The sequence below is a fragment of the Apteryx mantelli genome, chromosome 4, assembly GCF_036417845.1.
Source record: "Apteryx mantelli isolate bAptMan1 chromosome 4, bAptMan1.hap1, whole genome shotgun sequence".
NCBI classification, from domain to species: Eukaryota; Metazoa; Chordata; class Aves; order Apterygiformes; family Apterygidae; genus Apteryx; species Apteryx mantelli.
The window spans coordinates 21,539,407-21,555,953 of record NC_089981.1 but is presented as its reverse complement, the minus strand read 5'-3'; the positions used below and the strand labels follow the sequence as shown (position 1 = coordinate 21,555,953).

Here is a 16,547-nt window from a genome sequence, read left to right as displayed (position 1 = left end):
CTCTGCGGCCGCAAGGAGGCCACAGCCGGGCGCCGGCAGCAGGCACCTGGGGGTGCGATGGCCAAAAATACCAGTAAGTAACTTATCTTTTTTTCTTTTTTATGACTGAGTGAGCCAATCCTTTGTGTTTTAGTGAGGAACAGGGCTCTGGGTGCCACATCGCTCACCCGCCCCCCCCCCCAGCCCGTGCCTTCCCCGGGGAACCCCCTGCCCTTCCTGAGCCAGCCCCAGCCGACACGGCGGGGCGGAAGCCGCTCCAGCAGTCAGCTAAAAGCCATATCCTGCCTCCCCCAGCTGCAGACAGCCCTTCTCCTTGGAAGTTTGGCTCGCGCTCGCGACGCGTACGGAGCCTGCCTGCAAAGCGCCTTTACCGCTGAGGGAAGGCGTGCAGGCGCCCTCCCGCGCTCGCGCAGGGCCTACTCCTGCCTTAGCAGCCCATATCGGTGCCCGGGCGGGAACGTTTTGTGGTGCTGGCGTTACGGATCTGTGCTGCCTGCCGCTCCCCAGGTATTGCTTAGCCCCTTACTGGGAAGTACTGGCCCAAACACAGAGAAGGGGCAGAGCTGCAGCAACCTGCTGTGAGAAACAGGGAAGGAGAGGTCGGAGCAGCTGTTAGCAGGCTCCGTGGGCCTGGGCTCATGGGGGGATAACTGATTAGGGAGAGACACTGCTTCAACATCCATCATCAGAGCCACTCGGCCTCCCCCTCCTTCCTGCAGCTGTGCTTTTCCCCAGATGGAAATTTCCTTCCCTTTCTAAAAGAGAGTATCTGGCCCTGGCTGTTGTTTGGCTCTGCCTCTGCAGTGTGTCACATAGGTGAACGCTGGAGCGGTTCAGAGCTGGTCCAAACAGGCTCTTGCCTTGCTGACTGAAGGCCAACAGGTTCGGCAGGGAGGCCAACTGTGAGGTGAACTGAAGTCATCTGTCCGACCGCGGCAGGGCTGTTGGCTGGCAGCTGAGACCACGAGAAGAGGTTTGCCTCTTTCCCAGGCGAGCGTGGGCTGGGCAGGGCTGGCGCTTGGCACGGAAAGCTACCTGGGAGCAGTGTCGGGAGATGCGCAAACAGCCGCCTCTCGCCGCATTTGTGCTCTGCTGCCTTGGTTACTGATGCTGCTTTTTTGCAGGGCTGCAGACAAGGTTTTAATCGGTTAACATACATGCGTTAGCTTCATGACACTGGAGAAACAGGTAGCGATCTGATCTCTTTACCTGTCCTGTGGTAGCTGTTTGAGGTGTCAGAGCACTGGAAATACTCTTTGCTTGAAGCAGGAATAAACGCCATCCAGCACGGACTGGATGTTGCACCGAGATGTCAGATTTTCTGCACCACTTCTAAATCCTAATGTGGCCTTTAGCTAATCCTGGCCCCTCTCTCTTGCTCTCCGTGCTCTTCTCTTTGGGACAGAAGACCTTCACTGTAACCATATTCCTTGTTATTGTATGGCAGCTTTCTCTTATGGGAAACCAGAATGATGGGCAAATTTAACACCCCAAAGTACTGGGAACATTGCAGAGTAGGAAGTAGTGGACATGAAGGCTGGGGTGCGTGATAGGCGCTGATCACACGCAGCTTTTTAAAACGCATTATAGCTGTGAGAGGCACCACTCATCACCTGTGGTCCCAGTAAGTGCTGCAAGCATGAATCAGTCCTGACTCATGAGGCAGGTCTGTCGTGGTGCGTCGCACCCACCCCCAGCACATCCTGCGGGAGCTCTGTTTTTCTGCTCTCCGGCCATTCAAACCTTTTTCCAGTTTCTTCCCCGGCACAGAACTGAATGCTGGCAAGAAAACAAACTCAAAACCTGAGCTCTCCACTGAAACAGAGCCTGAGCAGGGCTGCTGGACAACAGCAGTGCTCCTTTTCCCGCGGGATGCGCCAGAGCCTGAAAGCGGAGCACTCTGTCTGTCAGCTCAGCGAGCCTGGATGGGAAGGCTTTACACGGGGAAAGGAGCTTCCTTTCCTCTGCTGGTGGTAACGCCTCATTCAGCGCTGTGGCCCTTGACTGGGGAGCAAGGCCAGGGTGCTTCTACCATACAGGCAGTGTTGATGAGTCTCCGCTGTCAGCTGTGATATCTGCTTTGGACAAACGTCTCCACCATCTGCGCACACGGAAGTGCACCCTTTCGTTCACGTAAGGGAAGCACCAAGCCCTACCCTAAAACTTGAGCGTTTTTCCATCTGCATGTTCTCATGTGCAAACAGAGAGCAGTTCATCCTGTGAGCCTTTCTCCTGTCCTGTGTCTGGCTTTAGCTGCAGTATAAAAACAGGGAGGAGGCTAGAAATTTAAGGGCTAGCACCCAGAGCTGAAGCTCCCCTGGTCAACCGAGCTAAGAGCCAGCAAGGCGAAGGCCGGAGAGAGCAGTTGGGACTGTGGTAGCTTTTGCTGTTGTAAGAAACCTCCTGGAGCCAGTTTTATGCTAAACTTCTTTAACCATTATCATTACAACCATGTAAAACACAGCACTGAATACTATGTACAGTCTGTTTGGGTCAGAGTAAAAAGAAACTATTGACTTTGTCTTCCAAACTTTCTTACAAAAAAAAAAAAAAGGAGGGGTGGGGAAGCACAGATGCAAAAATGGTTTTAAGTAGCAATTATAATACATTAGAAAGAGTCACGGAGGAAGCGTTCCACGCTGTAAACAAGAATAGCAATTAAAAATAAAAGCTCATGGTAGCAGATCTATCAAAGTGCACAGAAGAGAGACACTGACCTCTAACGCCACAGACCTGCACAGGTTACAGCTGCAACAAGGGGACGTTCCCGAACACGGGGACCTGCGATTCCTGCTGCGGGGCTGCGCCGCATCTGCTCAAAGTGCTCATTTACAAAACAAAAAACCAACCCACAACGTTTGTCTTTCAAGCTAAACGCATCAGCTACGTCAGAGTTATCCTGGGACTGCAAGGCCAAGGAAGGGGCGGGGAGCTGTTTTCCTGAGTTTGCTTGCAATAACACTGGCTTTTGCTATGGGCTTGAGGCCGTTTTAAGGAGTCTGGCGCAGGAGCGAAAGGGGCTTTGGCTGGTGTTTGTCCTGCTGACCTGTCACCCCTCTTATTCCTGCTCAGCTTCCCTTCCTATCCCCGGAGAAACATCTGAGGCTGGGCCTTGTCATTCCCACCTCTGCTGCCACAGAGGCCCTTCTAGAGCCTGGAGCCTCTAGGAGAAGAAAAGGGGCACGTGAATCCAGGCAGGAGAGGACGTGCCCTTTAAAGGCCAAGTCCTTTTAGGGGCAGCGGGCTGCTCTTAGGAAGGCTCCGTGCAGTCACGGCAGGGACCGGACCTGCGATGGCTGTAGATTCAGCTGCGACAACAAGCAGAGAAGGGGAGATGATAACGCAGCTGATGGGCAAAGACGTGCTGAAGTAGTACCAGGTCTACGTGAGGCGTCACTCCAAGGAGAGCAGCGTGTGCCGCTAGCTCTCAGTGGACTTCTGGGGGCGCCTTTGCCCGTGGGAACTCTTCCCAAACCTGCCAGGGCAAAAGAGGGCAGAAACCCCCTCTGCGCTTTCCCAACAAGCGGATAATTTGACAGCTCTTTAAAATTATAGCAAATCACCTTTTAAACGTAAATACTGCAAAACATCGTAGACGCATTCTGGGTGGGGACCCAGGGCTCACACACAACATTGGCAAACAAGACGCGCAAAGGCTGTTGGAAATGAGGGGGGAAGAGGGCTCATGTCTTGCACGCGTGAGCTGACCAAGGGCAGGAGTTCACAGGAGTCCTACGTGCGCTTCAAGGAGAGAGCAGGCCCCAGCTACAGAAACCGAGCCAGGAGGAGCACAACAGCCGCTCGGATGCTTCTCACCGCTTTCCACCGAGGCCCAGAGGCCAGCGGGGTACGGTCCCTAGCTAAAGGCAATTGATACCTGTCGGAAATACTGCCCAGGTATTGTAACACACAGACGTGTTTAACTACTGCACGGTTACTGAAAAACGTACGCTAAATTAAAACCAATTCAAGCACCTTTGCCCTTAAAATGACCCGTGGTGTCTCAAAATACAAATACTGAGCATTCATACAACACCTCTCCTCAAAGCACGTCCCAAGCAGCAACTAGAGACTCCTCACACCCCCCTGTGAGGTAGTTAATATGATTATCCCTGCTCCCCGGACGGAGAGGACAGGCAGGTTGAGAGACTCCTCCAAGGCCCAAGGCAGGATCCTTGTCAGAGCAGGGGTTACAACAGGAGCTGTGGGTGCTGCGGTCTGGCCGACTGCATCCAGCCAGCGATGGCGTGCTCCCTTCGATGTCTGTACCTGCCACTAACGTGAACCACCACACGCGCACAAAAAACACCTGATCAAACCTCACAAAAATTTAGTGGAAATTTCCTTCTGAGCTTCCAGGTAGGCTTTGGATTAGCCTGGGAGATAAAAGCCAGTTTTCAAAGTTGCCTCAGACCTTAAATGAGCTACCGCCCAGGTTCTCCATTGACGGGATGGACAGCAGGCTTGCACGCAGTCCCAAAGGTGGCATCTGCAGCAAGCACATCTGGGCAAGAGTTTATTTCCTGCCGCTTTGATCAAGATGCCTTCTTAATGAAGTCCCTTCACCTGTAGGGGTGAAGCAGCTGCTAGGGAATGGGGACACGGATTTGGACCAGTTTTTTCAGTGGGGTGTGCCCAGAGGCGTCGGAGGCAAGGCTCTGCTTGGATCCCAAGCGGTCACTGGGAAGAGGACCACCTGATGGACAGGTCACCATGCTCTTCCACAGCGTGAAGGGAAAGCAGGTACAAGGGCACCCCTCAGGTGTCTCCACAGCAGTGAGCTGTTGCAACACTGATGCTCTATGGCAAGACATTTCTGCGTGCACTCATCAGATTTATGAGAAAAGCCTCATCTTCCAAACCTCCGTGCCCAGGTCTCCTTTCTTGGTTATGGCTGCTGATTTCTGGCAGTGCTAAACCAGAAGGGCTGAGAGCAGGTTCTGGGCAACATGCTCATTCTTGCCACCTCCTGTAGCATTTCTACCCTGAAACTATTTGCTCAAAGTAGAAGCTGGCTTCAGCTTGGGCACTGTGCTTAGACACCATCACACCTCCAGCACCCTGTTAGTGAAGGCAAGGCACCTGCCAGGGCATTGACTGCGTTGCATTAGCCCAGCTAAACGCTGCTTGGCGGTTTACCAAGGTAGCAGCCTCTTCTCCTGTTCAATCGATGGTAAGGGTGCAAGCCCGCTTGCTGTCCTGGGTCTGCAAGGGAGAGGGCACCAGACAGGCCACTCAGAAGCCTCCCCAAAAGACCAGATTCAACCTTCATCACTGTCCTTGTCACCTCAAGAACTTCAGGAAAAAAAAATTCCAACCAACCAACCAGTGCTCTGGCTTTAATGCCCGTCCAGGAGGAGGAGCCCACATTCCCACCTTGCTTTGTAGTCCTCCTCTGAGGTCAGGGCAAGGAGATCCACTAGGAGCAGAAGAGCTCACCGCTGTTAACGCTTCCCCTCCAGGAAATCGTCCACTGCAGCTGGGGGGAGGCAGGAGCTCCGGCACAGAAATGGACACCACGGCGGGCACACGAGCTCTGCTCCGTGCAACGGCTGGGAATTGCATAGACTATTCAGCAGGCTGGCGCACGCCCTGCGGAGGCTCCACAACCTCCTCTGAAAGGCTGCTGCCTGCTATGATTTTGAAAAAGAAAAAACTATTGCTACAAAGGCCTGTGAAAGAAATGCCGCTGGCCACGCTGAGCAGTCATTGGTAAAGAAAGCCTTGCTCTCTGCTATTGCAGACTCCTAGGCACTGTGCCTACTTCCATGCCCAGGGCTCCCCAACTCTGGCGTGCAAGCCACCGAGCTGTCAGAACACAGGTAGGAAAACAACGAAATACGTAACAAGTTAACCAGCCTCGTCTCTCCCTCCAGAGCGGTGGGGCTTTGAAAGTTTCCAGGAACAAACGAAAATAAAAGCACTTTCCAATTTGTCCATAGAAAAGAAACCACGGATGAAAAATAAAACTGATTTGGAGTGCCTCCTGGCACTGATATGTTTGTCTGTGGCCGCAGTTCCAGCTCCTAGCGAACCAAGGCCTCCCCGTGCACTCGTACCGAAGCGCAGCTCAGCACGCAGTTGCCTCCTTGCCCTACGCAGGCTGTGTTGTCACGCAAACACAAACACAAGCCTAACGTACGGGCGTCTCAAGAACGGACAATGTTGTTCCAGCACCCGATTCCTCTCCCTGCCCTCCCTCTTCCCTGCTAAAATGTCACCGATTTGGGCAACCGTGCTGGGGGAGGAGAGCCTGAAATGAAATTATTCTCTGAGTGGGATTTGGTAACTTTCGGTGGTAATTTTGGTTTTGGGGTCAGGGGGGGCCGTGGCGCTCTCAGTGCATTTAATGATTTCTGGATGTCTTTTTGGGCAGCTACTGCCTCAAGGTCCTCTACAGCAGGAGGTGCCCCTCCACCAGGAGCTGCAGAGGTGGCACCCAGGGGACGGCCAGCCTCTGGCAAAGGCAGTGCCACCTGTTTCCTGTTCAAGAAGTCTTGCTCTGTCGCATGGGCCACGTGAAGGGGGGTGGTGGTCTTTATAACTGTGTAGGGGCTGTTCTTCCTCTCTGTGGTCGGGGAGGGCATCAGCTGGAAGTGGCCCCCCTCCGCCAGCCCCGCCATCCCCGAGTCACTGCCGGATAAGATGGGCATGCTGCCGCCAGACAGCCTTTGCGGAGGAAACACGTTCAAGGCTGCGGAGCCCAGTCCTGGCTGATCGGCCGTGTCTATGCTCCCCGGGCCGTTTTGCTGCAGGTTGGCAAGCTCACCCACGGACGCAGACTTGGGTACCAAGTGTCTGAAGTCTGTTTTGTTCAGCTGCATCGCTCTGCATCGTCTCTCAGTATTGGCCACCTGTAAATAAGCCGTATTCTCCCTGTATTCACTCTCAGGGAAGTTATCGTACTGAGATGTGTTAGAGAGCTGTTGCCTGTCATCTGGCAGAGGAACAAGGAGGGCGTCAAGTGCTTTCTCTTTACACAAGGGAGATGCTTGTTGTTCCTCTGGCAAATTGCAAGCAACAAGATTTGGCTGCCCTGCTGAGTGGTCCATATTGGAAAGCTGCTCAGGCAACGGCAAAACCTCCCCGGCTGGTAGATCTACAGAAGAGGTGGTGGTGCTCGAGTCTGGAGGACTTGGCACGTTTTGGAGAGAAGAGTCTAAGGAGCTGTGCTCGGCAGAGGTGGGAAGGGAGAGAGTTTGGCTTGGGGACTCACGATCTGCTAGTGCATGATTGTGGTTGAGAACAGGCAGGTCGGCCTGCAGGGCCTGACCCCGCGCGTCGGTGTCTCTCGCAGAGCAGCCCTTGGCTGGCAAGGCCGGCAGGACCCGACGCAGCGCCGGTGACCGAGCCACTGCGGGGCCAGCAGCTTTGCTAGTATTGTCTGCAGTGGCTAGCGGTTTGTCTTCTTGCTGTTCCCCCTGACACCTCCCACACTTACTCCATGGACTGCCGTCTGAGACAAGGTCTCTGCTTGCAGAAGCATCATCTTGGCTCTCCGGGAAGGTCTGCATCTCACTTGCTTTCAGAAGAGAGGGCTGCTGTGGTGGGATCTCACTGGCAGCTTTCCTGGGTGATCTCAGCTGATCATCCTCTAAAGGCTGCTCCTTGTCCTGGCTCTTTGGTGGATGCAGATGGGCGTCTGCTGCTTCAGCTGGTTCTCTGCGTTGGAGATCAGGAGTCCTTCCAGTTACCCCTGCGCTCGCATCAGTGGCCATTTCTCCTGGAGCCCCAGGGCTTTTGTTTGGAGAGGGCTGCGTGGCGTCCTTGTCCGGGTAGTGCTCGCCCACGACGCCATTCTGGCCGTTGGCTGCGATGTTGGCCTTCACTGCCACAAGGTTGAGGGAGAGCTCCAGGCCCAGGGGTTTCCGCGGGAATTCCTCAGGCTTTGCTACATTGGAGGGAGGGGGAAACAGGGGAAACAAAACAAGCAAAAAAACCAAACCGTGCGTTATTTCGTTTTGCATCAAGCGCTTCACCCAGTAGGCCCTGTCCTGGCCGCAGGGAAAGAGTCACGCGGCCCCCAGCGAGTGCCAGCCCTTCGCAGCAGCATGAGGCAGCTCTGGCAAGCCTGGGAGCCCAGGAGGACCCCGGTATCAGCGTCCTGTCCTGCCCCTTTCCCTTGCCCATCATTTGTGAAGTCCCAGATGTTCCCCTCTGCTGCTTTTCTGCTAATCGCTAATGCCAGGAGCAGAGCCCACAGGAGCTGCGTGCCCCGAGGGCAGCCGAGTGCTGCTGAGGGAGCTGAGCCTGAACCTGTATTTAAGGAAACCGAAGTTGTTGAACTGGTGGTCGCCCGCTCTAGCCTGGCCGACACTGGAGCAGTCCCACATGCAGAGCGTGGGCCTGTTCCTTCCTAATGCCTCTTTGTGCTGATGAGACGATCAGGAAACAAAACGCAACAATAGCTCAGGGGACAATGAGTCAACAGGGACTTACTCACTAAACAAAGCGCCCCCCCCCAGCCAGCAGAACGTTTTTTACCACTGAGTTATTTGCTCCTTCACACTGTACTTGCCTAGTTACTAATACCTCGAGAAGGTAAGAATGAGCCTAGCGAGATTTAACAAACGCAGTTTTGAGGTACGTATGTTTTCTAACATTATAAAGACAGACGTCCTCTGAGCTGCCAGGCAGGACAGACAGCTAGCAAATCAGGGACATCGCAACACACGCTGGCCACCACCACGTGGCAGAGACCAATGCGGGGCCTGGCATGTGTGTCAGGGCCACAAGCGAGCGGGTCTGAGGAGATCCGCAGACCTCTTATGTTGCCCGACAGACCCCATGAATTGGGAACCGCTGGTCTAGGTGACGCTGGCTCTCCACAAGTGAAAAGCCCGAGCAGTTAGCATGTGAACAGCTCTGCTGGGCCAGACCAGTGGTCTCTGCGGCCCAGAGCCCTGTCTCCAGGAGCAATCGTAAGCAGAGGCCTAGCAGGCTAACCCAGTGCCATTACAGACATATTTTCTGTTGACAGGAGATCTCAGTCAGAGATTTTCCAAGCTTTTCCCTTGTTTGTGTTTCCATAGTTATTGACAACTATTTAACAGCATGAACCTAACACTTTGGATCAGGAAGATCTTTTGTCCAACATACCGTCTGTCCGGTACTTACAGGCAGGGCTCAAACAGGCATTCCTGGAAGCCCCTCAAAGCAGGGGAGACCTGATTCACTAAAAACAGCAAGGTGTAAAAAGCAAGGGAAACCAGAGAAACCCAACGCAGGAGCGTGGCTGGGGTGCTGGATGAGTCCGTTTCCGTGTCTCCTCCCTCCGTTTACCCTGTCTGTGAGCAGGGACGCCGCTACCAAGTCAGTGAGCTGCAAGACGCTGAGCGTGCTGGGCTGCTCAGCTGGTGCACGGCACTGCAGCCGAGAAAGGGCGCTTCCCCCGGCAGCCCCCTGCGCTCGACCCGCAAAGCCGCCGCCTCACAAGGCGCCTGCGGCCAGAAGCTGTGCACGGACAGAAAACCCGCCCAGCCCGCGCAGTGCGCACGCAGGCCACAGCCACGGCACCTGCCAGCAGTCAGAGAGGCTGGGGAGAGAGATGAACAATGTCCCTGGGAGGAGCAGCAAAACACACGCATTAGGATTAAAACCGGTGCCACACAGAGCTGAATTTCTGGCTCCGGCACTGAGCAATGCTGAGCTCTGCCTGACCGCTGCCACGCTCCCACAGGAGCTGCTGGCTGCAGAAGACTGGAGGAAGGTGCCTTTGCCCCCTTGGTCCTCCCCCTGCACCACACAGCTCCCGAAGGGAGCGGAGAGCTGGGAAGACACAGCCGCTTCCGCCGTTTGTGGAGCTGTGGCAATAAGCCTTCAGCTGCTGCAGGGAGACAGCAGCGCCCCGGGGCAGTGGCGGTGGCCTGGTCCCCCCGGGTGCACAGTTACTGCTGGCGCCAGGGTGCAGTTCCCGCTGCTCGACCTTCCCTTTGCTCTGCGTACCTGGCGGGGGGAGGTCGAATTTCATCTTGCGCAGTTCGGTCATGGACACCTGCAGTTGCTCAATCACAGCATCATCCTCATACTGTAAAGAAGCAGCAATCTTCTCCTGCAGAAATTCCCGTAAATCTTCCAGAGACATCTTCAGCAAGCGTTCTAGGCAACGGCAGAAAACACAGCAAAGTAAGAAGGGCGGCAAGGCCAAACCTCAGGGTTTTGTTTAAGCATGCAACAGGAGTGCAGGTAGCATTGCTCTGGTTTTGCCTAGATGGGCAGAGCGAAATCCGCCGAGCCAGGGGGTTCTGCTGCTGTTTGCAAGCCAGCGCTCTGGGCGTGAGAAGGTCTGAACACGTTTGCATCTCTTCTGCTTTCCTTGCGGGGTTCGGGGTTGTCTGTCTCATGCCCTGCTCTCACCGACACTTGTGCACCCCTACCAGGCAAGTCCTCTGAGCAGCTGCTTAGCAGGAGCGAGGGGCCAGCGCGGATGCTGGAGGTGTTTGCAGGGTCAGGGCACGACTAGGATGTGGGTTTTTTTGAGAAGTTCTCGCTGACACCTCTAGGAGGAGGAAAAGCTCCATGTGATAGACCCCAAGCGACAGGCTGAACAGCGCGCAGTATCCGCTGCTTTCCCCGTCACGGATTTAAGATCTCCTGATCTAGCAGGGCTGCAGAGCAACGCCTTGTAGCTTGGGGCAGGCAGGGAGAAAGCAGTTTCTGACTTCCTCGTGAGGCTGGTTGGCTCACCTCAAAGGCACAAAGATCTCAAGAGAGAAATGGCACCGCCTGAACATTATGTAAGAAAAACAGGTTTGGGGCATTTCAGAAGTATTTTAAAGGTATATTAATGATTTTATTTCTCCCTCTACAACCTTTTCAGGAGCCCTCGGCTCAGTTTGATTGTCCAGCTAAAGTAACAGGAAGCTTTTCGGAGCAGCGCTGGGTTTCCATCCTTTTTGCCCTTCCTGGCAAAGGGGTCACGCTCTAGATCGCCACCTCTAAACCGGCGCTGTCGCGCACAATGGGCGCAGCCGTTCGCCCGCCGCTAAGGCGTTCCCCAGCACCTCCAGCACCCTGGCAGCGGGGACTGCGCAGCTGAGCTAGCTAAACACAAACTGCTGCCTTTGGATGGCAGCACAGGCTTAGGCTAACGCGAAAGCGCATCTCTCAGTTCGTGGCTACGTGGCAGCTAATCCGTTCTGCTGCCAGAAGGGCTCTCCTGCCCTCCCCAGGAGCTCGTTCCTGTGCCGGCGCTCTGCGCCTACCTGCGGCCGTGTGGTAATGGGGAGCAGGGAATTTCCACAGCCAAATCGGTTACCGCTCACAGAGGCACGCTGAGCTAAGCGATGGGGTAACCATGGCCTCACATGGTACCACCTGTGCTGCATGGGACAAGGAGGGGTTTCTGCTGGGGACTTACTTTTGTGCAGTTTGAGGATGGTGTAAGCCATGGCTGTCAGGACCCGTTCTCCTTCCAGGATGTAGATATCCCATAGCCGCAAGGTGAGAGTGAAAGGCGTCTGCATCAAACAAACAGACCCAGCCCATGAGACAACACAGAGACCGCTTTCCAGCGTTACTCTAATTGCACTGACTTCTGGGACGGCAAATACAGAGGTCAGGGGCATAAGTATGACCACTTGCACCGAAACACGCAGCAGAGCAAGGCACTTCATGTCCAGGATTCATCTAGCCCGAAATGTATTTTATTTGCCACGGTTGCGGGTTTAAAGCTAACACATGGGCGGCCCGGCACTTGTACTTAAAACAGAGACAGGAGGGCAGAAAAAGAAGAACTAGTCAGCTCAGGCATAGCAGCAAATGGATTCCTGTACCGTGGAGGAAGCCCCGCTACCCTTCAGCTTTCCAAGGGCGTAAAACCACTCCTGTTTTCAAGGAGGAGGTCAGAATTGCTCAAGGAAATGGCTGTTTAGGTGACAGACCTGAAGGTGCATGGTGCCCTAGGACCAGAGTGGGGTGGGGGATTTCACTAGCATAAAAAAAGGGCCTAGTGTGGGGCCTAGGGGCACACAGAGATTTCTTTCTGAGACAAGGCTGAGAAGGGCTTATTCCTGCTTGCTAGATTAACCTCCGAGCGCCTCTGGAAGAGGTTCTTTCTTATGCCCGGACCCGTTCTGACCAGTGGGAACGAATCGATATCCAAAACGACAGAGCAGCCCACTTCCCAGGGAGGTCAGTGAAGATTTTGGCACCTCCCAAAAACAGAAGTTAATCCTGATCCTCCCGTGACATTTAAGTTCAAATTTAGGATGCTACACTTCTCCCGAGTCTGGCACAATCGATCATCACAGCTCATTTACCATAAATTACAGCAGTTAAAGGGTTTTGCATTTTAAACAGCTTTTGTCCAAGGAACACAAAGCTCTGCACGGACACAACTGAGTTCGCTCCCGAAAGGAAGAGGTTATCCTCTGTTTTATAAGAGATAGGGAAGAGACTATGGACACACAGATGTACTAAACATTACCAAACCCATGTTCAAGTGTGCGAGCACAGGGCTGCCCTTAAAAATAAGGTAGTCTTGGCTCAGCACTGGCAAATTAGCTCTGGACAAATCAGGGTAATTTTCTCGCGCTTTCATGTGCCTCCAGTGCACAGGCTGCTCATTTGTGTGCAGCTGCTGTAGTGCAATTTGTTCAGGTTTATGCCTCAAGCTCTTCTTCTCCCTACATGTTTCCAGAGCCAAAGTGAGGTTAATTGCCGTTGCAAGTTCACGGCAGTGCCAGTGGGCAAGAGAAAAGTCTCTCCCAATTTGGAAGCTTATACCTTTGCTCTAAAGCCCTCTCCCAGCTATTATTTATAGTGTGGCAGTCAGAGTTTGCTTGTCATCAGCCTTGAGTGACATGCAGTTGTTTTTAGCTTCTCCCTTGTTAAATTTTCTGGCCTTATGAAAATATGCCTAATATCCCACCTTATAAATATTAATGTCTTCTTAAAATTAAGATTCTTTCTCAAAATTCAGTAGTAAAATAACCAGAATTCACTGTGTGTACAGGCGGCAGAGCAGAAAATAACCCACAAACAGTGCTCACCCGGTCGATGAAACACTGCAGGAACCATTTGGTCGTGTAAATCCCTGTAGTCATCTGTTCCTTGTCCTAGGACGAGACAGCAGAGACATGCGTTTCATCAGACGGGCTGCTGGAGGCTCAAGCAATTCGCAGGGCTTTGGTGGGGTTGGTTGGTTCATTAATGCTGGATTCTGGTTCTGGCTGTGGCTTGTCAGGCTCTTGTTGGCTCCCTGCATCACTCTCTAATCCCAGCATGGCCCCTAATTTAAATGCCGATACTGAAGTCCCAGTTTGGCCCTTTACCCAAGATGTTCACTGAACCTGATCTTCACTGTGGTCACGGCTGGAGCCAGGTTTCAGCCGTTCCAGACCTTCAGAGAGGAATTTCTGGGCTAATTTCTACTCCAGGAACTTACAAAAACCTTCCAGGAGCCAAAACCCATGTCCTCCTTAGAGATTACTGTTTCTGTTTCCATAGTAATTCCCATTCAAGCCTCTCAGAGCACCACAAAAATAATTAACCACTAAGTACCCCACAAGTAAATCTGCACCTGTAGAGCAAAGCCAATTTTGTTAGCGCTACCTCATTCACACAGTACGCCTGCTCCCAAAGCATAACAACCTGCGCCACGGGTTAAGGAAATGCTCAGAAACCTCCCTGACCTCACCAAGATCTATCACTTCTGCCCCAAGACCTATCACTCCTGCAGGCTGCTGGCTCTCGGAGGTGACACGTAAACTGGGCGTTTACCTGGGCAGACACACGCCAAAGAGGGACCCTCACCTTCCTGCCAAGTGCTTAATAACAGTTAGCTATAGGCAGCTGTTCCTTAGTGGTAGATGCTTGCTAGGATCACTACGGAGAGCACGGTCAACAGGCAAAGCAGAGGCCTGGACCCCTTTCCAGCAGCCTGTGAAAGAAAACAGGCGTCCTGTTCTACAGGGAGCACACGATGCTCTCCAGCCAGGGAAACACAGGTGCTGGTACTTACTGACTCCTAGAGTCTCTTAGTGAAGGTATCTTTTTCCTGTTGGCTAGGAGCTGAGTTATTCCCATCCTCCTCCCCTTTTTTCCCCTCCAGTGGCTATAATTAAGTGGAAACCTGTCCTGGCTCTGTTTTACTCACACAGCCAGGGCTGGCTCATTCGCAGCACGAAGCCAGAGCTGTTTCAGATGATGGCAGTATAAACAGCTTTTCCTGGAGTCGTGCCACGGAGACCCTCGGGCACATAAGAAACCTTCAGGAGAGTCTGGCCCTGAATACCAAACGTCTAAAGCAAATGCAAGGCGGGGGGGAGGAAAAAAAAGGGGGAGCAGGTGTTGCAAAATAGTTGTCTAGCCGTTCGGCTGCAGCCGACGCGTCCCGCAGCCGCTCCTGCAGCCGACAAATGGGCTTGTACCATCTGCCGAGGAGAAAAACAACTGGATGTGCCGAGCCGACTGAACAAAATGACGGCACGGCACGTCTTACGCTCCTGCCTCCCTGCTGGCAGGGATTCTCCTGCCTGTCGAACAGCAGAGCAGGTGCAGGGGGACGTTAAATGCAAACGCAGGGCTAGTAGTTATTCAGGTAAGACTCCAGACATTCCAGCATCACCCTTTGGGTTTCGTGGCCAGGGTAATAATATAGCGAGGCCCTGCTGCTGAATGAAATAGCTCCTTTCGCCTGCAGTCTTTATAAATCATCCTGTCCGGCTTTCCTTTTCCTAATTCCTTTGGATTTTAGCAGTTCCTACACTAATGTGCGTATCAAGCAAACAAATGCTAACCATTCACCTCAGCAAGATTCACAGACAAACCACTTACTAAACACTTGCCTCTTTGCGGCTGAAGCAGTTGTACGCAATTAGAAATACGTTCAGCTGTGCATAGGCTTGGCAGAACATTACATTAATTGCTTTAACATTAAAATGTGACATTAGCATGGGAAGACTGGCAGCAAAAAATTACCATGTGCTTCTTCAGCTTTGGAAACAGTTTGCTTAAAATCTGCTCGTGATGAGCTTGAAATCTCTGCAGCTTTGGGAACCCAGGAATGAAAAAACCTTAACAAGAAAAGACACAGAAGAAAAAAAATTAGAAAACCTTTGGGAGCAGTCGGAGGGGCAGCTTGATTTTCAAGCAAGCTCATGCTCTGCATCACCTACTGAAGTCAGCGGGGCCTCGTGGGGAAAAGGTACCTTGCAGCCCCCATGTAACTTAGGCTCTGAGTGCAGCTCTTTCATAGCCTGTGTTTTAATCCTTTTTTTTTTTGGGCTACATCAAACTCCAGCACAAACGACCCCATTGTACCCAAACTGAAGCATCTACTTCTGCCCCTGCAGAAGAGACTAACTCACACTTCCCGTCACCTGCCCACTTTAGACTGGACCTGGGGCTCACTGGTAAAGACCTCGCTGGAGCTAGGCCAGGCACCTTCCTTGCCTGGCAATACACCACTACCTCATGTCTCAGCGTTTACAAGCTTAAAGATGTTTGCGCCAACGCTGGTACAACACAAGCTTGTGCAGTACCCCATCAGCTAGCAGGAGATGCGCCTACTGCACCTCCCGGATGTGCTCTCTGGGAAAGCTTTAGCAAAATCAGGCGGTAGTTCTGTGCCCCACATGCTCCCTTGGACTATTACATCCCAATATCCCATTTTGTCCCCCCCAAAGCAGTGCTCTAGCAGCGAGTATAAAGCAAGATTAGAACTGGAGCAAGCTGCGTTAGGGCTTCTTCACAGAGGCCAGCTAAAGCTTGCAGATTATAAGGCCTCGCCCTCCATTTACAGAATAACCTGTGTGCATAGATTGCTTTTAACCATAAATAAGATGAAAGGACCTTTAACATGGTTAAAGGAAAATAATACATCACATTTTGTAGACATACACCTTAATAAACATATTAGGGAAGGAAGCTCATGGCATATTTAAAACAGAGCACTACATGGTGCTCTTGGATGTACTTCTGTTAGACTTCTTAACAACTCATAACCTTGAATTAATTGACTGCCAAGGGCAAGGCACTTTGGAGGGAAGATATCGCCTCTATAAAAGTGTTAATTACTAAGCATTAAAGTTCAGCGAAGATAAAACACATTTTTCTCTGATGCATTTGTCAGCCTCCAAGAGGGAAATTCAGCTCTGTGCTTAGTTTGCTTTGGCGTGTAATTAAACCTTACCTGCTTTAAACCGGCATGTAGCAGCCAACAGGGAAAACAAGGCTCTACTGACCACATAAACAGTAACCTGCCACCTTCTCTCAGCAAACCTCCGTGGGCAGAACCTTGTCCTGCCCGGCTCCCAAGCCTTACCATGCATCGCGTGCCTCTGGTTGGTTAGCAGCTGTGCCAGTGCCCAAAACGCATCCTCTTCATTTAAATACATCAGCAGGATGGCTGCAATCTGACTCATCCCTTGGCAGTAGCTCACTTCCTGCAAGAACCAAGAGGGGCACATGTGCTCACATGCCGCGTACGCTCAGTGGCGGCCAGCTAGGCTTGTGTGCAGCTGCGGGTTCCTCCGTGCCATGTTTTAAGATCCTCACGATGTTGTTGCTTGCAAAAAGGCACGCGTGGGACGTGCGAAAGACCC

The 16,547-nt window shown here is 52.7% G+C and overlaps 1 protein-coding gene across 5 annotated transcripts in view; it reads right to left on the bottom strand.

The window, feature by feature from the left end:
- Positions 1-2,413: 2,413 nt before the first annotated feature.
- LOC106494859 (USP6 N-terminal-like protein) overlaps positions 2,414-16,547 on the bottom strand; it is a 96,508-nt gene continuing 82,374 nt past the window's right edge. For all 5 annotated transcript variants that reach the window (XM_067295946.1, XM_067295945.1, XM_067295949.1 and 2 more), the window contains 6 exons: positions 16,268-16,388; positions 14,923-15,017; positions 12,993-13,058; positions 11,360-11,459; positions 9,946-10,098; positions 2,414-7,891 (listed from right to left, as the gene is read on the bottom strand). In XM_067295946.1, coding sequence (XP_067152047.1) covers positions 6,210-7,891; positions 9,946-10,098; positions 11,360-11,459; positions 12,993-13,058; positions 14,923-15,017; positions 16,268-16,388 — 2,217 coding nt within the window. In that variant the 3' untranslated portion in view covers positions 2,414-6,209. The remainder of the gene's footprint in view (positions 7,892-9,945; positions 10,099-11,359; positions 11,460-12,992; positions 13,059-14,922; positions 15,018-16,267; positions 16,389-16,547) is intronic.